This window comes from Drosophila miranda, chromosome 2 (genome assembly GCF_003369915.1).
Source record: "Drosophila miranda strain MSH22 chromosome 2, D.miranda_PacBio2.1, whole genome shotgun sequence".
In the NCBI taxonomy this organism is placed as follows: domain Eukaryota; kingdom Metazoa; phylum Arthropoda; class Insecta; order Diptera; family Drosophilidae; genus Drosophila; species Drosophila miranda.
In genome coordinates this window covers 24,678,728-24,700,264 of record NC_046675.1, presented here as the reverse complement: position 1 = coordinate 24,700,264, position 21,537 = coordinate 24,678,728, and the positions used below count along the sequence as shown (strand labels likewise).

General features: G+C 46.4%; 4 protein-coding genes and 1 long non-coding RNA gene across 6 annotated transcripts; 3 read left to right on the top strand and 2 right to left on the bottom strand.

Annotated features, from left to right (window-relative positions):
* Positions 1–1,609: 1,609 nt before the first annotated feature.
* Positions 1,610–4,357, bottom strand: LOC108154269 (ATPase family AAA domain-containing protein 3A homolog). Of its 2 annotated transcripts, XM_017284506.2 has the most exons (5): positions 3,989–4,357; positions 3,384–3,858; positions 2,303–3,326; positions 2,099–2,238; positions 1,610–2,028 (listed from the first exon to the last, which is right to left on the bottom strand). In XM_017284506.2, exons 1-4 carry the CDS (start codon positions 4,200–4,202, stop codon positions 2,143–2,145), a joined length of 1,809 nt encoding a protein of 602 aa, XP_017139995.1. In that variant the 5' UTR covers positions 4,203–4,357; the 3' UTR covers positions 1,610–2,028; positions 2,099–2,142. The 2 variants fall into 2 exon arrangements, with proteins under 2 accessions (XP_017139995.1, XP_017139994.1); XM_017284505.2 differs by having other exon boundaries at positions 1,610–2,238.
* Positions 4,358–4,471: 114 nt separating this feature from the next.
* LOC108154267 (protein asunder) lies at positions 4,472–6,992 on the top strand. The gene is made up of 3 exons (XM_017284503.2): positions 4,472–6,148; positions 6,208–6,513; positions 6,587–6,992. Exons 1-3 carry the CDS (start codon positions 4,614–4,616, stop codon positions 6,783–6,785), a joined length of 2,040 nt encoding a protein of 679 aa, XP_017139992.1. The 5' UTR covers positions 4,472–4,613; the 3' UTR covers positions 6,786–6,992.
* Positions 6,993–7,083: 91 nt separating this feature from the next.
* On the top strand, positions 7,084–8,370 carry LOC108154276. The gene is made up of 2 exons (XM_017284525.2): positions 7,084–7,240; positions 7,307–8,370. The coding sequence occupies exons 1-2, from the start codon at positions 7,180–7,182 to the stop codon at positions 8,233–8,235; spliced, it is 990 nt and encodes a 329-aa protein (XP_017140014.1). The 5' UTR covers positions 7,084–7,179; the 3' UTR covers positions 8,236–8,370.
* Positions 8,360–12,610, bottom strand: LOC108154265 (nucleolar protein 6). The gene is made up of 6 exons (XM_017284501.2): positions 12,329–12,610; positions 10,831–12,272; positions 10,667–10,777; positions 9,365–10,605; positions 8,900–9,303; positions 8,360–8,836 (listed from the first exon to the last, which is right to left on the bottom strand). The coding sequence occupies exons 1-6, from the start codon at positions 12,359–12,361 to the stop codon at positions 8,429–8,431; spliced, it is 3,639 nt and encodes a 1,212-aa protein (XP_017139990.1). The 5' UTR covers positions 12,362–12,610; the 3' UTR covers positions 8,360–8,428.
* A 414-nt stretch (positions 12,611–13,024) lies between these two features.
* Positions 13,025–15,199, top strand: LOC108154280. Its single transcript, XR_001774946.2, has 2 exons — positions 13,025–13,351; positions 14,082–15,199. It is a non-coding gene; the product is annotated as an uncharacterized LOC108154280 (long non-coding RNA).
* Positions 15,200–21,537: the final 6,338 nt, after the last annotated feature.

Sequence of the window (21,537 nt, the reverse complement as noted above, 5' to 3'; positions counted from 1 at the left end):
ATTTGTTAAAAAATTATCCAACCTACAACTCTTCTATTTAAGCCGTACCTTCTTCCTTTTTGGAAGAAATCTTATGCTCCTGGACTTTCAGCTTCAGGTGGGCCCACAAATTCTCAGTGGGCTTCACATCTGGACTTTGTCGCGGAGTATGAACCTGTTTTACATTGTACAACAACCACATTTTAACATTCCAGGCAGTATGTTTTGGGTCGTCATCTTGCTGAAAAACGAAATCCTCTTTTGGAATACCCATTTTAGCAGCACTGGAGGGCAGATTTTCCTTCAGGATATTTAAATACATCTTTGCATTCATTATTCCATCAATAAATATTAAGTTGCCAACGCCTCGAGCCGACATGCATCCCCAAACTAGCACAGATCCTCCGCCACGCTTAACCATTGGTTTGATGCTTTTTAGTTTCAGCGCTTCACAAGGCTTACGCCAGACTTTTCCCTCGCCGACAGAACCAAATATGTTTAATTTACTTTCATCCCTAAAGATGACGCGTTCCCAGTATAAAAAGTCTTTGGTTTCATGTGTTTAAGCGAAGTTTAGACGCTTCGACACATTAACACCTGACAGCAATGGTTCTTTTTTGGGACATCTTCCATGGAAATCATTGCTTCTGAGGACCCTGCGGACGGTTTCGTTAGAAACGTTGGTTCCCAATGATGATGACAAGGCACCATTTATTTTTGGAGCCGATAAATGTGGGTTTTTCATATTCTCTTCCAGAATTTTTCGCTCTTCTCTGTCTGTCAATATTTTGGTTGGCCGGAACGTGGCAGGTTTTCCAAGGAATTCCGAGCTTTTAGTCGAGAAATGGCACTTTTAATTGTCGAAACACTTCGTTCGAACAACTCACTAATATATTTATTAGATTTTCCCTCATTGTGTAGGTGCAAGATGATTTTTTTTGCAAACCCTTTTGGAATTTTTAATGAGACAGATCAATTTTTGGCCAAGAATGTAAATGTGGGTTTCCCCGAAATGGATTCGCCATGTGAAATTTGTTTAATTTTTTTCCCATCTGTGAAAGACCATTAGGTGTTAGCTATAGCATCAAAGATTACCCTTTTTATTGGCTTATTTATTACAGACGCGTAACTCCGCACTACAATGTGGAAGACTGTCACGTGGCCGACTTTTTCTTGCCTTTTCGCTAGTGCAGCAACTCCGGTCGGTTGCGGTGCACCAAAGCCGAAGAGGAACGCCATGGCAGATCATCGGCGGATGAGCGTGCTTCTCGACTCAACGAACCTTGCGATTACCGCACACAGCTTTCATGTATAGTAACTTTGGAAATACTTTACAAATTTAGTTTTAAGCTCGTTACATTTGTTTTGCCATTTTCGGATTTACTTACTTACTACTTAAAAAAGTTTGAAAGTATGATGTGTGTGCCCCATAGGGGCAAATGTGACCGAACTTGGCCGATGCTGCTCAGCCACGACGACTCCCAGATCTTACTCGCTCTCAACCCCAATCCAGTACACCGCCATTCTGCCCACCCCAGATCTTATTGCCGATATAGAATGATAGTCATCTGATTGTGATACAATTTGGCAAAAATGTTCAAAACCTAGATAGAGAGGTTAAAACACAATCTTTAACAAGTGATCTATGTTTATATTTTCATACTCTTTTATAGGAAAACACTGGCAAAAGATTCAAATGAATAGCCAACGCCGGCGAGAAGTTTAATGTAAATCTCTCATAGTGCCGGCGCGACCATTTAATTTAAAATTTAAAATATACATCCAAAGCTTTGTCTTACTAAATGCAACAACAGGTGCCGAAAATACTTGCTGCTCTTTTTGTACATACTGTTGAGAGTTACTATAGCGTTTATGATACAATTATCAGTAGGTAAAACTTAATTGCATTTATGAACACGCGAGTCTTTCATGGATTTTGTTTGTACAAATAGTAAAATGCATATACATACGTAATATATACATACAGTAGGTTGATCTCGGCTGTTGTTTTGGTATCCATTAATCAGATAAAGCCCTGTGCGTTACCAACTTAAAGTTAAAGTTAGGACAATTAAAAACTAAACATGTGAATGAATGGAGTCTGGCCAGAGCTGCTTACTCTCTTCCAGGAAGTCCACGTATTCCATGGTCATCACCACCACCTCACAATTTGTTGGCAGTGAATGTTAAGGGTGCGGCAATAGTTCCGCCCGTAATCGATTTATGGTCAGCACGCTCCTGATCCGACAACCAAGCCATCTACGAAAAGGTATTTAAATCAGTTATTAGCAAACGGAAACATTGAATTTTTAGATAAACTCACCTTTTGCTTGTGCTGCTCAACGGCCGAATAGCACCGGTCCAGAACCATTTTCTCGGACAGCACACCGTCCTCAGAGGCGTAGACGGCTGCCTGCCAGGACACGCCCAGTTTGGAGATCTCACGTCCAGACATTCCTTTGCACAGCTGAGCCATCTTTGAGCAAGTCTTGCCGTAGTCGAACGTGTCCAACTTGAAGCGCCTGGCCCCAGACGCGGCGGGCTGGAGCACGTATTTGTCAAAGTAGAGACGCAACAAACGCTCACGTTCCTCCAGGCCGGGCAGCGTGAATTCTACCATCTCATCCAGACGATCGTTGATGGCATAATCGAACTGTTCTGGCGTATTTGAGGCCAGAACGAGCATGAATTTGGGATTCTGTTCCGAGGTTCTGTACAGGAAGGCGTTGAGAGCGGCCCTCAAATCTTCCGATATCTTCTCCGACGATCGCTTCCTGAGAAAGGCGTCAGCCTCGTCCACAAACAGCAACAAGCCGCGCCGCGAGGCATGCGACCAATCGAACACTTTGTGTATGGCTGTAACACCTTCCTTGCCCATGGGCGCCACATCGCCACCAGTCATGATGGCGAAGTCCATGCCAGAGTGTTCGGCCAACTTTTTGGCAAACATGGTCTTACCCGTTCCGGGTGGGCCGTGCATCAGCACATTCCTGTAGAGACCACGATTGATGCGTGTGTTCTTTGTGGCAATGGCAATGTCACGTAGACGTTCCTCGAGACTCGGATTGAGAACAACGCCCTGGAGTGCATCGGCCGGCTTGGAGCGCAGGCGCTTGATGTAGTTCAACGGATGCTTCACGGCATCGAGGAAGGCAAAACGCGAGGTCTCTCCCACCAGCGATGGTTTGCCGATGCGCGCTTCCACGTACCGGGATACAACGCCGGTGGCACCCTTGGCCGTATACACACCAAGGGCAAGCAGTGACAGGCCGCCAGCGGCAGTCAACACCTTGTCCCAATCGGTGAGCATGGCCTCGGCACCAGCTCCAATCACGGATCCAGCCGTTCTGCAAGGAACAATCATGCAATGACATCTAAACGTTGTTCTATTAAAGCCCACTCACTTGATGCCTTCCATCACAGTGGTACGGTGCTCCTGCGCCTTCAAACGAATCTTCTCCAAGTTCAGATCGCGATTCTCACGGTCCACGCGCGCCTTGGCCCTCAGCTCGTGCTCTAGCAGCTTCAATCGATTCTTTTCCTTCATTTCGATCTCATGCTCAATGGTCTGACGGCGCATAGCCTCCTGCCGCTGCACGCTCTCCTCCTGCTTGCGAAGATTTTCCTCCTGGACCCGCTGCTGTTGGACCAGCTGGTCCTCGTACCGCTTGCGTGACAATTGATCCTGATACTGGGCACGCTGCTGCTGTTGCTTTGTCTCTTCAATCAGGGTCTTGCGTCGCTCCTCGTGATCTATGCGCCTTTGCTCCACCTTGGCCTGCTCAATATGGGCCTCGTACTCCTTTACCTTGGTGCTGTACTCCGCCTGTCGGGTGGACTCCTGCATCTTGGACAGCTCCAAAGCCTCGCGAGCATGTTCTGTAAAGAGATTATCGCAGGTCACACACACACTCATACAGTAACACACACACAAGCGCGCGCCCCAACTTTGATAGCATTCGGGGGCGCATGTCGATTATGCAATTGGCTGATGAAATTTTCCACCTACTTGAACGTTCTAGGGTCTTGGCGGCATCTGCCGCCCGCTCCAGTGCCGATGAATCAAAGCGGTAGGCCTCCATGGCCTTGCGTTCGGCGCGGGTTAGCTCTGTATCCCCGGTCTTGCCGCCGGCAGTTTTACCCTCGGGATCGGCTCCATCGGCGCCGCCAGCAAAAGGATCTGGCTGCGGTTGCTGACGATTTCTGCCCAATAACCACGACATGACTGCTTTAACTGATAAATGGCTTGACCAAAAGTCGTGTTTCACTAACAAATGAGTGTTTAATTTCGTCTGAAACAATCAAATGTGCTTATCAAATAATTGTAAAAGTTATTTGTTCGTACAACGTGATTCTGGTTTGACAGATAACAGCTGATTGACAGTGCTGTAACACGACATTTTAAAAACGATATGTTTTATTTATTTATTAAAGTTAGCTTTAATAAAGTTGGAAATACATGTAAAATTTAGTGTGTGTGTGTGTTACACGCACAATGTAGCCGTTTTACGCGTATAATAGCAACTTATATTTGCAACGATGATTTTTCCGACGTTTCGGTAACTAAATCGGCCCGTCCGATATCAATCAGCTGTTTCTCCGGCAAACATTTTGTATTTTATTTTTTGTTTGCCATGTTCGAACGCAACCAAAAAACCATTTTCGTGCTGGACCACACGCGATACTTCAGCATAGCGAGCGAGGAGTACATATCCATGGACTTTCTGAAGGGCAAACCCTCTGCCCACAGTTCCGCCGGCAGTTCCAGCCAGTTTAGCAAGAGTCTGTGGACCTGCGCCTGCGAATCCTCCATCGAGTACTGTCGCGTAGTCTGGGACCTGTTTCCGGGCAAGAAGCATGTGCGCTTCATAGTCTCAGACACGGCGGCCCACATCGTAAACACGTGGAGCGCCAGCACACAGAACATGTCGCATGTGATGAATGCGATGGTCTTGGTGGGCGTACCGTCCCGCAGCATGCCCCAGTCGTCGGATTACTCAGTGATCCATGGGCTGCGGGCGGCCATTGAGGCACTGGCTGAGCCCACGGACGAGCAGAGCCAGGCAATGGCTAGCGGTATACCCGATGATCTGATACTCAACGAGGGACGCGTCATATGCATCACCTCGGCGAGGGACAACACCAGCATGAAGAGCCTCGAGGACATCTTTAATACGGTGCTCATCCAGCAGAATGCCCTGTCCGCAACGCCCCCTAAAAAGGGACTGGGGATCAATCACTGTCACCTGGTGATTCTTAATATTGTTCCTTTGGGAATCGATTCTATGGTAACCAATCGCAATCTGCTCGAGATTTCCCCTCTGCTGGATGTGGAGATTCATACAGTGGGTGCCCCGGATATTTCCTACAAGCTGACGCATCTCATTCTGGATCACTACGATCTGGCCAGCACAACGGTGACGAATATACCGATGAAGGAGGAGCAAAATGCCAATTCCAGTGCGAACTACGATGTGGAGATACTGCATTCCCGTCGTGCCCATTCCATAACGTGTGGCCCGGACTTTAGTCTCCCCACCAGCATCAAGCAGGGGGCCACCTACGAAACGGTGACCCTCAAATGGTGCACGCCCCGTGGCTGCGGATCGGCCGATCTGCAGCCGTGCCTGGGCCAGTTTCTGGTCACGCCCGTGGATGTTACGTCGCGGCCCAGCTCGTGTCTGATCAACTTTCTGCTTAACGGACGCTCTGTGCTGCTGGAGATGCCTCGAAAGACCGGCTCTAAGGCCACCAGTCACATGCTGTCAGCCCGCGGTGGAGAGATCTTTATCCATTCTCTGTGCATCACACGCTCCTGCATGGACGAGGCACCCTCCATTGCCGACGGCCCCGGCGGCCGAGTGAACGACTATCGCACCTCGGAGCTGGGACAACTCATGAAGATGTCCCGCATGGTGCCGCTTAAATCCAGAGATCCTGCAGCACCCAATTTGCCGCGACGACTGCCACGCTACTTTCCTTTGACCACCACCTCGACAGTGCTGTTCCATCTGCAGCGGCATCTGAGTTGGCTGCCGCACTTCCTCCATCTGCTGGTCAAGGAGATGGACAAGCAGGACGAAGTGCGTTGCCAGCAGCACATCCATGAGCTCTACAAGAGCGCCTCTCGAGGCGATGTCTTGCCGTTCACTCACACGAATGGAGCGCGGTAGGAGGAGCTTTTAGTCCTTCAATTAATTCGTTTACTTAACCTGCTTAATTTTCCAGATTAAAACCCCACAAGGCCAAGGATCAGTATCGACTGCTATACAGGGAGCTGGAACAGCTTATTCAGCTAAATGCCAGCACAGTGCATCACAAGAATCTGCTGGAGAGCCTGCAAACTCTTCGCGCCGCCTATGGCGATGCCCCCAGCAAATCGGAGGCAGGCACAGCCAATCTCCGATCCTTTACGGATTCTCCCCTGTCGCCCGAGCGACGTGAGGCCATGAGCAATGTCAGTATCAGCAGCAGCACCAATTCAAACAGCCTGCTAAAGGCCAGCAAGCGACGCATGTCCAATTGTGGGACAAGGTAAGCTTTAAGCCACCTCCTCCTTAAGCTTTTACTCTTCCCTTACATATCCTATGGATTCTCTTCGTCTTAGATCTCTGCTGGACATCATTTCCTCTGCGGAACGGAGTCAATCCAATAAACGTTTAGATTTCTCGGGCCGCATCTGCACACCCAATGGACAGATAGCCAAGCTGTATCCCGATTTCGGTAACAAGGAGAAGGATGCTGCTGCTGCTGCCGCTGCATCGGGAGTTGGTGCTGCGCCGAAAGAGGAGTCCAATAGAAGCTGAAAATACAGAATTGCTTATAACCCTAGGGATAAGGAACATCTCTTTACCCATTGTTCTCAACGTTCCGAACTACCTTTAAGGCGAAACATTAAAGGTTAAGGATTCCTTTTGCGCGCCATAATCCATTGGAAAAGTAGCAAGTTCTTTGTTTTTAAAGTACTTTGCAGATATTGTAGATTTAATAATTAAAGATTCACATAAGTTAAATGTTACATCTGTCCATCATATTGAATTATTTCTGTATCTGTACTCTTTATATTCCTTTGATTCAATCAAATATTTTGGCATTTTTTGGGCCCTTTGTGTTTTGTGTAATGTTTAAAGAAAAACTATTTAAAAATATACAGAAAAATTTCTAGAAAATATTCAAAATTATTCGAACTTTCGCAAGACAATGGCAAACAATGTAAAAAAGCTCCTGCAAGTATCTGAGGAGGCGGCTCCCTTGATTCAGAGTAAGACCCAGACTATATCTCTTTGAAGCGCACTTCCCCAACAGATCACTTATTCCCCGATTGTAGTTCCCGTAATGGTGGGCAATGAGATGTTTGTGCTCACCCAACAGGACGTAAGGCGAACGGAGGATATACGCTATTTGAGCTACGATCGCATTGCGCCCAATGTCCAACTGTTTCCCACTGCAGCACCCGCTGCAGCTCCAGTCAACTACTTTGGCGGGCTCTTCACACCTCTGGCGCTGCCTTGTACAGCCCCTCCGAACGGCCCGCTGCAGGAACTGTTTGGTCGGAAGAAGGCGGAACCGGCCCCAGGCAATGTGGCCGATGTGGCTACCCAAATGGCCTGGTCCAAGGAGAAGGAGATCGAACCCTCAAATCGCGCACCCTTGCGCTACAGTGCGGCCACCTCCACCTCTAGCCTGACCAAAAGCTGTGCTTGCCAGCACGATCCTCCAAAGTCGAGGAGTCAGCATACCAGCTGTCATTCTCATACTGCTCGTAATGCCTGTGTCCAGACCAAGGGCACAACTTCTTCGATTGCTTCCAGTACTGGCTCCAAGTCCATTTGGAAACCCGTGGCGTCTGATATGTCGGTTGCGGAATCGAAGAGCAATGTAAGTATGTCTTCACCTGCAAATGTATCAGATGCGGAGTCGAAGGACAATTGCCATGGAAATTCGAAAGGTAGCGTGCCCGCCAAGGTGTCCAAGTGTCCCAGCCGTCACTGCAGGTCCCAACAAACATGCACATACTCGGATGGGCAGAGCTATCATCGATGCAGTCCACGAGAGGGGAGGTTTCGACCAGAGCAGCATCAGTCGAGTAGATGTGCACAACATAAGTCGCATGGATGTGCTCAAGATCGTACTCGTGCACAGTCACAAGAGCAGCTAACGGCTGCCCAACAGGATCAGCGCAGCTACCAAAGGGATAAAGCAAAGTTCTCTCGAAGTGTGTACTTCTCCCCGCTAGAGGATGCTTCATCTGTTTAGAAGAATCCGAACAACGAAGAACAGCAGCGTCAACGCCACGAGAATAATAGAGCGAAGGACAGAAAGCCACAATAGGAGCCTTCTATTGTCCCATATTTTCTGTAACTAATTTATAAATCTTGTCTGGCTTAACAATCTTCTAGCTTTAATTATGAATCCTTGGGGTGTATCCTTACTTTCTATATAGCTATAACTAGCTCAACGATTTTAGGGGTCTGCTCTTGATAAGAGATTTCCTTTTTAATGGAGCTTGCACCTTTGCTGCCTTTGCCAGCTTACGCTTCTTTGACTTGGAACAGGATTCGTTATCCTGCGGCTTGGCATTGAAATACCTCTTGGGATTCTGATGCTCACGCTGCTCTCGCTTGAGCTCTTCCGGCGTGCTGATGCGCAGATAAAAGTCCTTGAGCAGCACTTTGAAGTCCTCCACTAGGGTTTCCCTCACCACCTGAACCTTGCCCTTGTCGCAGAGCGTGCACGCATGTAGCTCCGTGACCTTAAAGGCTTTCGGTGCAAACACTGCTGGGGGACGCCACATAATGGCCAATTCCTTGCCGCCATGGGGATTGTAGAAGAATGCAGCATAGTCCGAATAGGCAGACTGCAAATCGCACAATAAATCGAATGAATTTCAGAGTTTCTTGAAGTTAGAGTCAAGTCTTACCCTCAATTGATGGACAATCCCTGCCAGTGGGTCCTTTCCTGCTCTGGGCAACAGGTAATTCGGTTGATCAAAGGACACAAAGGGCGAACCGAGATCATAGCTCAGAGCATTGGGCACCAAATCCGACTTGAGTTGTATCACCAAATCGTAGCCCTCGCTGGAGCCGCGAAACAGCTGCGCGGGGCGCACAAATCTCAGATCTTTCGACTGCAGACTGGTCTCAATCATCTCCAGTGCATGGCGGGCCAATCGAGAGACATGCGAGAGGATACGCAGACTGGGCGACTCCCCGGTGGTCCACAGGCGGCCGGCATGTTGTTGATCGTACGAAGTGGCCAGCGCCAGGGGCGGATAGCTCTGCCGATCGCTGCGGAAACTGTGCTCCAGATCGCCAATTTGTTGTTCTGTTTAAAAAGAGAATACAGATAGAGTAGGATTGAGAGAGAAGCCACTGGGGAGACTCACCCTGCCAGCTGCTGTTGAAGTTCAGCAGAAAGAGTTCTCCATTCCAATCGCTGTGCGCGAGCAGATGCAGGAACCGCATGAATCCTGTTTGGGGTGCCGCTATGGCCTGAGGAGCATTTCGCTGCTGGTACAGATGGGCAACCAGCAGCTCTGTGGCCATCGGGGGCCAGACCCCGTCATCCAGCAGTTGAGTGGCCAGCCAGCGCTTGGCAATCAGCACAGTCGGCCCATAGGCGGAGTGTGACTGATGCAGGGAATGCAGTGCTCCACTGACCTTGGGCAGGATGTAGTGCCGTTGCTCCAGGGCACGACTCTCGGGGTTATCCACATACTTCGTCACTCCCCGTTCAGTGACCTCCTGCTTGAGCAGAGTCAGCTCTTTGTTGTGAGCCAGCTCCAGCAGGAAACAGAAGCCCCGCTTGAGGACCAGCAGGCCCTCAGAGGTAATGGACCAGTTGAGACGACACTGCGCCTTCAATTTCTCGCCAATCTCAATGAGGAATGCCGTCTTGAGTGCTCTCAGGGCACTCAGCTCATTTGGCCACTTGCCGCTCTGTCCCAGCTGAATTATTACCCGCTGGATGTGGCTGGCATGGATGTGGTCGGCCATCATGCGAGCCTGCGGCAGCACCGGCATCGGTTCACAGTAGCGGGACACCGGGGATATGCTCGAAATGGACACAATCTCCAGGGGCAGATCATCTAGCGCATGGAGTTGGCGCGCCAAATCATCATAGCAGCGTATCACATTGGGACTCAGTGCCTCCGCATCCGTGTCCTGCTGCAGCTCCAGTTTGGTCTTCACTTTGGACACCTTAAACCAGGGCGATAGCTGATAGACCAAATCCAGCTCGGCTGCAATATACTGGATATCCTTGCTGTTCAGCTGGAGATGATGCTCCAGTAGATGCATCACGATCTGCCGCACAATCAGTCGCTTCTTGCTTGGCGCATCTTTGGTTGTGCCCCACACAACAGCCTCCGTGATGCTGCCATCCTGAAAGCGTCGCAGATTGGATTTCTCGCCCCAAAACTTTCGAAACTCGGCAGATCCCTCGGGATCATCGTTGGATGCCGGTCCCTTGTCGAGCACTTCATACGCATGCTCTGGATCGAGTATGAGACCCAGCTGTATGGCTTGCCCGATGATAGGGGCCTTGCTCTCGACGGGCCATGCACTGCTGACGGTTTCTATGGGTAGAATGGCCTGAACACGTTGCTTAAGTCCCTTTTGCAGAAGCCTATAAAGTTTGGTTTGAAATTAAGTTTAGCAGCAAGCAAGGAGACATGCATTCTACTCACTCTGTCAGGATTTGCAGCAGCTGAGGATAGCCATAGCTCGCAAAATCGTACTTCATCTGCGGCTTCGAATGAAGCACAAGCATTTGCTGTATACTCGAGTAGTTTGTGATCCTGGGAAAACACAGAATAGTTAAATCTCTCAGAGAACTCCATTCCAGACTCACTTTAGTATGTTATCCACGCGCGTGTACAGTGGACACTTTTGCATGAAAATGTACGGGAAACTATTCAATTTCATATCATTCAATAAGTCTACAGCTAGTTTAGCCTCTGCTCGGACCCTCTGGTACACTCCCAGCGGAACATTCGCACAGAGATTGAGCTGTCCGGAGACATCCATGAAGCACACATCGTAGTAGCCGGCCATGGTGCTCAGCTGCTCTGTTTGGCCTGAGGCGGGCGCTAGGGTGATGCCATTTGTCCAGTCTGTGTTGGCCAGTTGATTCCAAACGGTGCGTGCCACTTGGTAGCTGCTGCTCGACTGATGCAGTATGCGCTGTTGATTTAGATACACGATAAACGACGCCAGGATGTGCGAACCAAAGCCAGTGAATCCTCTGTCTAGCTCCCGCTGACGCAGCCATACTTTGAGTAGCAACAGACCGTCCTGAAAGTTGCGTCTGCCCTTGAAGGCCTTGTCGAGGAGTGCCTGGTTCTGGGCCAGCGTCAGGTCAAACAGAACACTGGCATTATAGTGCTGTGTGGACGGCAGTGCCTCCTCCTCATCCCACTCATCGTTATAGTATGTGGGCCGTATATTATTGTTCCAGGGCACAAATCTGCCCGGCCTAAAGGTGCTCTGTGGCGCTGTGATAAACAAACGCAGCTGCAGGTGCTTTGACACTTGCTTGGCGGCTGGCGTTAGCTCCAGCACTGGCTTGAGAGGATTATTGCCATGGTAGTTAAAGGCAAACTTATCCTGGGAGTAGGCCGGATCGCTCCTCATCTGATTCGTTACGTAGGTCAGGTACAGGGCCCGCTTCTGATCGTATATAAGGTTTAGATAGTCATCCTTGTGTAGACAGTCCTTGGGCATCTCCAGGGCCACATCTACCACGATCTTTGGGCCCAGCAAAGTACCCGTGGAGGCAGCACCAATCAGTTGAGGCTCTTTCGTGGGCTTGGAGAAGATAAAGCCCGATATCTTCTTGTCCACATTCAAGGGCACTTCCAGCTGGCTCTTCTCCACCAGGCCATCTTTCAGCCGCTGTGTGAAGACTGTAAAGGATTCCATCCAATTGTCTATGTACTCGGTGTACTTGGTCTTTAGTTGAAGCTCCTCCAGCATCTCTTTGACCTGCAGCTTGAAGAGATTCGAGTGAAAGAGATTGCGTGTGTCACGCAATTCCTTCATCTCCTCCAGCGTCGGTGGCTTCACATTCTTCGCATCGTCTGTCCTGAACTTGTTCTTCTTTTGCGCAATGATCGAGACGGGTTCTGGCAATGTTGTGGTCTTCTTGGATGGCTTTGGCTTTGGCGTCGGCTCCTCGAAACCATCATCGCTGCTTGTGGCTGCCTTCTCCAGATCACTGTGCGCATCAAGACCCAACGCAGAGTCTGCAGATTCTGTTCGAGCGGCTTTTGGCGGACGTTTCGTGGCCGGTGGCTGGGTGAATGCAATTTTTAAGCTATGCTTTCCGTTATCTCTATTCCGTAACTTACCCCTTTCCGTTGAATTTTCTTAATTTTACCCATTTCGCTCAACAGATCAAATGTAAATTATGTTATCTGGACTGGACTGCACGTGTTGCCATTCAGTATTTTTCTGGGTATTTTATCTGCAGCCGAAGTATGGTCACCCTGTCCGCAAGCTGTAGATTTTAGGTCAAACGTAAAAAATCGAACGATTGAGTGCGGAGTGGACAAAAGTTTATGAAATATGTTCATAAACAATTACAATTGTTTTGCTTAATACATAGTCCGGTGGCAGCTGTGCCGTGTTGTGTGTAAGTGTGTGGAGTGTAACTTGGTTGAAGATGTTTGCTCTTTGCCCTTGGTCCTGGCTGACACTACAAGATGTTCAAGATTTACTTAAGTGAAATAAAATATTTTCGTCACAAAAGGGACATGTGCAGAACGATTGATAGGTTTTTTGACGATTGCGAGTGGAAATATGTAAACAAAGCTGCCGGCTAATTGGGCAGTGCTGTGGTATTTTCTTTGGTATTTTATAGACACTTCTCAAGGAAATCTGAAATACAAATATCAAGGTTTTTAATGAAATAAACACAAAATATAACCAAATCGGGGGAAATAGAATATTTGAATCTGGTATATTATATTGACGCCGCTGAAGCATTTCCGTCCTTTCCCGACACGGCCCCACTGTCAGACCGTGTTTGTGTGTGTGTGGTGTGTGTGTGTGAGCAAGCAAGGGAAAAAATCGCACCATTTTTCTCGTGCTCTTGCGTGCTTTTTTGGTCTTTTGAGAAGAGTTTAATTGAAAATGGAACGGAAATAGACTATGATGAATATGTAAAAAGTAGTGCACTAAGTAGTCAACGAAGCGCCCGAAAAATCAACTTATATACACACCGCTATTAGTTAGTGCAAAAGTAATTCAAATTGCAAAATTGAATTCGGTCCTGGTGTGAGTGTGTGTAACTGTGTCTGTGAGTGCGTGCGTGCCAGTGTATAAGTGAAAAAATGAGGCGTAGTGAAAATGCGTGCAAAACTGTCTAAAAGGTAAATCACCAAAAAACGGGACCACCAAATTAATTAAGCGTGAAAATCACTCAATATTGGGGAAGAACATAAAGCCCTCGGTAAATAATGATGCGTTGGCAAAAGGCGGCTCAATGAAAAAATATGGCCAAAACTTGAGTAGTTACACCCTCTCTGCCTCTCATACGTGCGCTCTCTCACTCTCTCTCGCTCTGTCTCTGGCTCTTTGGCCATCAGTTGGCCGCCGTCGAGTTTTTTTTTGGCTGCATCGAATAACAAAACGTGAAAAATTATAAAAATAAAAGAAATCACGTACGAAAATTGATCGCTTGGCCTTCCGCCTAGCCCTGGCCGAGACATTTTTCCAAAACTGTAACAGGCCCAAAGAGGATGAGGTATACGCAACGCCACTAATTGGCCTAATTCTGTCTGCCCTGGTCCAAAGGAGGTGTCAATCAATTTTCACATGCAATACCGACTCTCATTGATTCAAAGTCCGCGCGTTTCAAGTGCATATCAGTTTGAAAGAGCATTTGGGGGACAACAAGGCTGTGAATTAAACGAAAATCAATGAGAAAAAGCAAATTTAGTTAGCCTCAGCGCCACTCAGTGTGACCATGCCGTCACCAGCAGGTCCACTTCACCCAATATACCAAGCAAAAATACTGCCCTGCCTGATAGAAATACCGTGCAAGAATGGACATTTTGTTGAGGTGTAAATTAATGCAATTCTTTCCTTTTTTACTTGCAGCTTGATCTGATTACGACCTCGCCTGCCCTTATCGGGAAGCACCCGCAGAGATGTGTTGTAAATGTTTAAAACGCGCGCTGACCGGTTAAATCTTTATTAACAGAATTTAACTACACCACAAGAAAGCGTTTTGTTTGTTGTTGATTTTACGTTATGTTGTTCTTTGCCGGCGCTAAAATGTGAAAAAGAAAAAATACATACATAGCAACAAATTGAACAGAAAACAATACTATACACAGAATTGCGCTTGATTTGTTGGAGGAAAATGTTAAAAAGTGTGATCTTGTCAAATTGTACAGGCAAAAGAAATTGTATAAATAGAGATATTTAACGTAGAACAAAACTCCCTTCGAAACGTCCGAGTGTAAAAACAAAATAGCCCGCCTTCTGACACATACCTAAACACAGACACATACACATCCCCCTGAACCCCATACAAAATTTAATAATATTTTCATGAAATTTCTACAAAAACAATAGAAATAAACCATAAAATTCGAAGAAATGCTGCTCAAATTTCATATTTAATGTCAACCGACGACCTCACAGCAACAACAACAACAGCTGCTGCTAAAACGGGAAAAGGAACGGGAATAACTGTAAGCTAGCACAGCCTATAACGTGGGAGTGGGAGCGGGAGCGACGACGATCGACGCACACCTGTACTCTTCAGCGGGAGAGCGGCCGGAGAGAGATCCAGCGTAAACGCAAACGTAAACGTGTGTGTTGGCCGCATGCGCGACATGCGTGAACGTTAAGTGAGTGTGTGTGTGTACGTGCATGTCCGTGCGTGTCCGTACATCCGTGTCTCTCAGTGGCCCCGTACCCTGTATCTGTATCTGATCCTACAGATCCACCAGCAAGTCGCATCTCGGATCACTCTTACCGATCAAAATAACGCAAGCAGCAGCAGCAGAGGAAAGCAGCAGCCAGCACACCAATCCAACAATAGTTCCAGTTCCATTTTGCCGATAAAAAAATTCGGTATCAAAATTCTATAGAAAGTGATTAATATTTTTTGAATCGAAATTCAAAAGGCTTTCGTCGGAGCAGCAGTCATTGACAACCACAAAAAATAAACAGAAACCAAGATGCAGCGACGCGAACGGCAAGCTAGGTGAGTCGACAAGTCAAAAAAGAACTCTCAGAGAGAGTACCGTTCCATTTGACACTTTGTCCCTACCACAATGTTCCCTATTTTAGCATTGTAATTTTCGACAGCTACTTAATTTCGATTGGGCGATGGGTGGTTAAGACTCTGAGACTCTGGTATGACCAGAAATAAAAAACAAATCAATTACCAAGCCTATTTTCCCAAGTTTGGCAGGAAAAAACACTCTTAGGCGCCGGAAGAGTTCATTGTTTTCATAAATGTTGCTATCAAGTTTAGATGTAGAATGAATGAATATTATGATAACGATAAGATTGTTCAATCGACTTTTTCGAACTCTTAAATGATTGAACGAATGCTGCAAGAGGGATTTATACCTATCTTCCTGTGACATCAACAAGTCACCTTTCCTTTGTGTTGAAAATACTCTGCTTTTATTCAATATATTCAATGCCAAATCGTAAGGGAGCTGTGCCACACGAAAGTGCTGCCATTGAACAGATTATGCCACCTGTATGCGGCACACAACCGCACATTATACTCCTACTATATCCCACTATATAGATTGGCTTTTATGTATATACGTGTTAGCTAAGAGAACCCGCATACACACACACACACTCACACTTGGGCAAAAGTTCAACTATCACTTGAGTGGCTTTTCGCGTTTTGTTATTGTTTTTGGGGTTTGCCAAAAAGATTTTATTTTTAGCCCAGAGAATTTTCTATTTAAACTTTGTGTGTTTTTTTTTTGTGTTTGATTTTCTTTTCCGCGGCGGCTGCTGCTTTATCAGAGTGGCGGAGCGGAGACGTTTGCTTCTTGTTCCTCTTGGCACGAAATGGTTTTCCAATCCATACATGCATAATAGATATACTTTACATACATATGAGAAATGTTTGTGTAAGGAAGCGGAAAGTAAAATTCACACACACCCCACACCCGCCACGCACATTATAAATATTTTATAGACATTTTAGTTGGTCCCATCCCGTCCCGGCCTCCTTGTGTGTGTGTCGGAAAGAGGTTGCTTGCTGCCTTGGATATGGGTCCAATAGTGCGTCGGTTGTCTCGTTGTTTGTTACCTTGTGCTCTGCTCTCCTCTGCCCTGCCCTGCACGTCTATTGACACTTCTAGGTTGTTGTTGGCTTTGGCTTTGGGTCTCTGTGTATGAGGAATGGAATGTTTTATATTACATTATACGGTTTGTTTGTTGTCTGCATTTTGGGTTCTTTTTCGGGGATATATATTTGTACACACTTGTTTGCTCTTCATGATGCCACCATATATACTGGAATGATTTTGGGGGGGACGGGCACCATGGGAATGACAAAGTGGGGAACCATTTTCTCTGTACTTTATTGATCTGGGGTCCTAATAATCCCTGGCTGGTACACAGTGACCTCTGGGTTTAGAAATTTATAATAAAACTAACGAGGAACATCATTGATCAGTTCAGCAAAAGTTCTCGTGATTAGATATGGTCGCACTGTCAAACGAAATCATTTGTGCAAACATTTACCCTAGCCCACGTCTCCAGGTCTCCTCGTTCTGTGCATCGATGCGGATGGCGATGCCGACGCGTCCGATGGTCATAATTATGTGATTAAATATTTAGTTACGGACTCTCTCAAGTGATTTAACCTTCAATCAAATGAGTTTCTTGTACCCTGTAGTTGTAGGCTATGAAAGTGGATTTGTTTTAAGGATGTTCAGCCAGAAACAGGAATTGATGACCCTCTATTCTATGTATTTTTGGGGTATACGGGGTATCGATTAGTTGTAACATGGGGTACTCGTTGCATATTGATATGCGTTTCCTTATACCCATTTTAATGCATGCCGGTGTGTGTGTGTGTGTGTGCTTGCTTGTGGTGTAATTATCAAAAAAAAGAGACAGAAGTAAAAACAAAACTCGGGCAACAGCTCTTGGACTTTGGGGTTATTGAGCTCCCGCTCCCGTTCCCTCTCCTCTCCCATTCTCTCTCTTTCTTACTCCTACTACCACAGCAGTGGCTCTCTTCAGCTACTCCTCTGCACTGCTTCTCCTGCAGACTGCAGTTGATATGCGGACAACGCGTTTGACCTCAATTACACGAAAACGAAGGCGAGACAGGGATGCCCATACCCCGTGCCCATTGAAGATTACTGTAAATACATACATATATTTTTTTGTTCTTCTTTTTTTGCTTTGGTGGCCAAAAAGCAATTAATTAATTAAAATGTAATTTATGAATTTGTGTTTTTCCAACGCGACATTTATTTGTTTTCGAAAATTAAAAACAATTACGAGAGCATAAAGAAGAAGACAACAAATACCAAGACCGAAATCAATGGCAATGGAAAAACCAGTTGCTGATAATTAAGAAAGAAAAAAAGGAGAACATCACGAGAGGAGGAAAAACAAGCCGCAGTCGGAGCCCAAGAAAGAGGAGAGGAACAGCGACTGTAAGAAAAACAGACAGACTTTGTTCATTAAAAATGACTGAAATCTTTTCTGTCGCCGTCCTCTAAAACACACACAAAAAAGAGAAGAAGAAAATAAATAAATCATGATAGAAGACTCAAGTGCAACGAAGTTTTTACACACTGACACCTCGGAAAAGGTATATTTTTTGTAGCCGAAGTTTGAATACCTTTGCAGTTCCAGAACCTTAAAGGGTGTTTCTCCCTATTTTAAATATTTCACAACAGTTCAGCTTAAAGATCGATTCAGCTAGAAAATCCAATTTATCATTAAAGAGAGAGATATCTAAATTATAATACCATTGGAATTTGAAAGAGTGCGGAGAGAAGAGCAGCTCAAACAAAAAACCAGACTTGAGACTTGACCCGAGCAACTTGTTAGTGCGCCTCGTTCTGCCTCTAATAAGTTTGTACCCCTCCCACCCCCGTCCATGGTTCTACTTGCTCATCCTCTTTTCTCCACCAAAGGAATGCCCGGGACAGAGACAAAGATGAGAAATTAACGCAAATAGTTGAGCTCTGTAGGAGACTTCGAGAACAGGAGCAGAGATTGGAGAGTGGAGAGTGTTCAGGGGTGAAAGGGAAGGCAACTCGAGCAAGTTGAAAATAGTTGAAAGAAGAGCACTTGTCCCATTTCATTTTCCTGCTCTTTGGCTCGTTGCACTTGAACTTTTCCAGTGTGGAAATGTGAGAAAATCGGTAAAAAGTCGCTGTGTGCGTCGAGTGCTGCGTAAACTGCGCCTAGGCGGTCTCTGATTTCAAAATTCTGATAGCTTCCCAAACAAAGTCATTTATTTTATTAATCAATGTCGTAAAACTTTTTATCAGCCGCAAAAGCTGTCTAAATTTTCAAAATGGAAACAGTTATCGCTGTGATGGAGAAATAAATTATAGAGATTATTGTTGGAAATTAGAGCAGATATCGTTCTACTATTGAAAGAAGTGCCTCTGCAGAGAAGATGATTTTTCTTTTGTAATGACAAATGAATTTTGTAATGTAATGCAGAACACATTGCGGACTGTATTCTGTATATTATTCATTAATCCAAAGTCCACTAGCACGATGCTCGTTCGTTAATCAACACTGGCTGAGGTGGTGGTGGTGGAGACGGAGGCTGTCAGCCTTCCTCTTCTCTCGGGCCATTCAAGCTTAAGTGCAAAAGGATTTCTGTGCGGATTTCTCTTCCGTTTTTCTGTCAAACGTAAAGAATAATACGTGATGAGTCACTGCGGATGGGTTTTAAAGGTACGTAAAGCTGAAGCTGCTGTGGGGATGGGGAGGAGGTGGACTGTGTCCAAGCTTTGTGTCAGCTGTTTGTTAACTAAATCCCCCATCGATTTGTTTGACAGGCTTTTCACTTGCACACGCACGCTGCCTACACACCGCCCTCCCCGCCTGCCTTCCCTCTCGTGTTCAAGCATGACTGGCATCTAATTTAATTAGATGAAAATTTCACACTATTGGTTTTCCTGTTTTTCTGCTTACGTTTGCTGTACCATTGTACACTGCCATGTGCATTTCATTGTGAACTTTTGTTTGAAGAGCTGCCATGCCCTCTGTATCCAATGGATAGGTGCATTGTAAAGTGCATGAAAAGCATTTCTATGCCCCTCCCCGCATCCCCAATGGCACCCACATACTCGTGCATGTACATCTGTAGCTCACTTATCAGCGATTGATTCTCGTTTTTGTTCCACATAGAATCAATTCAAGATAGAGCGATTGATGATCTGGTAACACAAATTTTTGGTATAGTTTGTTCCAATGCTACTGCTTCAAGTGGTTACAATCTTGGACTCGCCTTATGCCCAACGAAAGAGTGTACAGATGTCACCGTTTCTCTAGGCGAACGCCCTCGCATTGACCATTTCTGTCGCACACTAAAACATTAGACATCATCTTTCACATCATCTTCGGCGGCGGCGAGTGGTGGCGATTGGGGGCCGCCTGGTGGCAGCCCTGGCCATCAGCCATCAGCTTGCGGTGGTTCCACTTATGCTGCTAATCGTCAGCAAACTTGGCCTTTTCTTTCTTGTTGCTGCGTGCACCCACACAAACACACGCAAGCAAGCAGTTGCCGCCACTCACTCACTCTCTCTTCCGTGTCTCTCGCAAGAGAGAAAGAAGCAGTGGAAGCAGGCAGCAGAACCGACCGATTGACAGTCGACAACAGCCTAATGACGTCATCAGCAGCGGGGCAGTGGCTGCGGTGTTTGTGGATGGTTGGGTCGTTGGGGTCTGACGGTCGGTCTTGGGTTGGTTTATTGGTCCCGTTAGTCGGTCTGGAAGTCATGTGCTTTGCTTTTTTATTTCCTTTGTGTACGCTTTTACATTCACATTCCTTTTGCTTAATCCGCAATTTGTCCTTGTTTTTTGTAAGCCACAGCTGCTTGCCCCCATTCCCCCTCCATTCTCTCCTCGTCAATGTAACCCTCCTCTCGCTTTCGTTCATTTTTCATCAGCATTTTCTTGTATTATTATTATTGAAGCTACTTTTCGCCACACGCAACTTTGGCTTTGCTTTTTGCGGTTCCTCTGGTTCTACCCCTCTCACTCTCCTCCCTCTCTTTCGATTCCTTGCCGATTGGGGGCAGGTGGCAACCCTGGCCCGGCCTGGCCTACGTTACAGTTACATGTTTCTTGTTGTTCTCGTTGCCAGCTCGACTCAAAATGTAGGTTATCCCAACCGAAGAAACACCCTACAACCCCACGGCCAGAGCCGCCCCATGGAGCTGCTTCTGCTATTAAATAATAAAAAGTAATACAAAAAGTTTGTTTTACGTTACATGTGGCTGTCTCTGTGTGTGTGTGTCGGTTGGTTGGCAACAAAGTTACGTTGGTTTAGTTTTTTGTTTTATTTTGTTTTATTATGTAGCGCAAGTGGCGTGTAAAAATTTATTTTCAACATCACTGCTTTCTTTTTTTTTTAATAAACATGTGCAGTAGAAAATTAAATCAACCTTACAGTTACAGTTATGGTTTTCCTGCAATTTCATTTTCGTCATAAATTTGATTGTCTAGATCAGCTGTTCAAAGGAAAATGTTCGGTGTGGTCAAACATTTCCCCAGTGGCCCAACAGTTAATACTCCGACAAAAACGAACAGCAATATCATTCATAGACTGTTACGCTATAGAAGCAGTGTTGTTGTTCAAGCAGTCCCCACCATCCAGCTCTGCTGCACTGCTTCACTGCTTATTCACTGCATGCATGAGTCATCCACCCGTTACTCTGTCCAACAGAAGCTGCGACTGCGCTGAGCTGCAAGATCTGCTTGCCGGCTCAGAGCAGAGAGTGGGAGAGTGAGAGAGTGCATGCATGTGTGTGCTTGACAGGTGCGTTTTGTTTGTGTAACGAGTTTTCCATAAGCTTGGGTCGTCGCCTCTGACGCATGTACTCACACGCATGTACACACGCACGCGGCTACTTACTTATACATCATCATTGTCAATATGTCGCTCGCTCTCACACACTATTGCCGTTTATGTATCGCCCTCTCCCACTACATTTGCTATTGTAGTATCTCTCTCTCGTCTACATTAGCTATTGTATCTTGCTCTGCTACATTTGCTATTGTATCTTTCTCTCTCACATTTACTAGTGCAGTATCTCTCTCCTATGTTTTCTCTCTCTCGCTCTCCCATATGTGGCGGCGGCAGCAGAACAGCAGAACAGCGCCATGAACAATAATTACATACTAATACGAAATGCTCATTTGCCGCATTTTCATTTTCACACGCTCACAAGTGTTTTGCCTTGCCTCGCTCTCACGCATTCGCTCTCTCCTCTCTCTGTCTCTCTCTCTCTCTGCCCCAGACGCGACTGAACACGATGCGACTTGGCCAAGTGTTCTCTCTCTCCGGCACAGTTCATTTTCGATC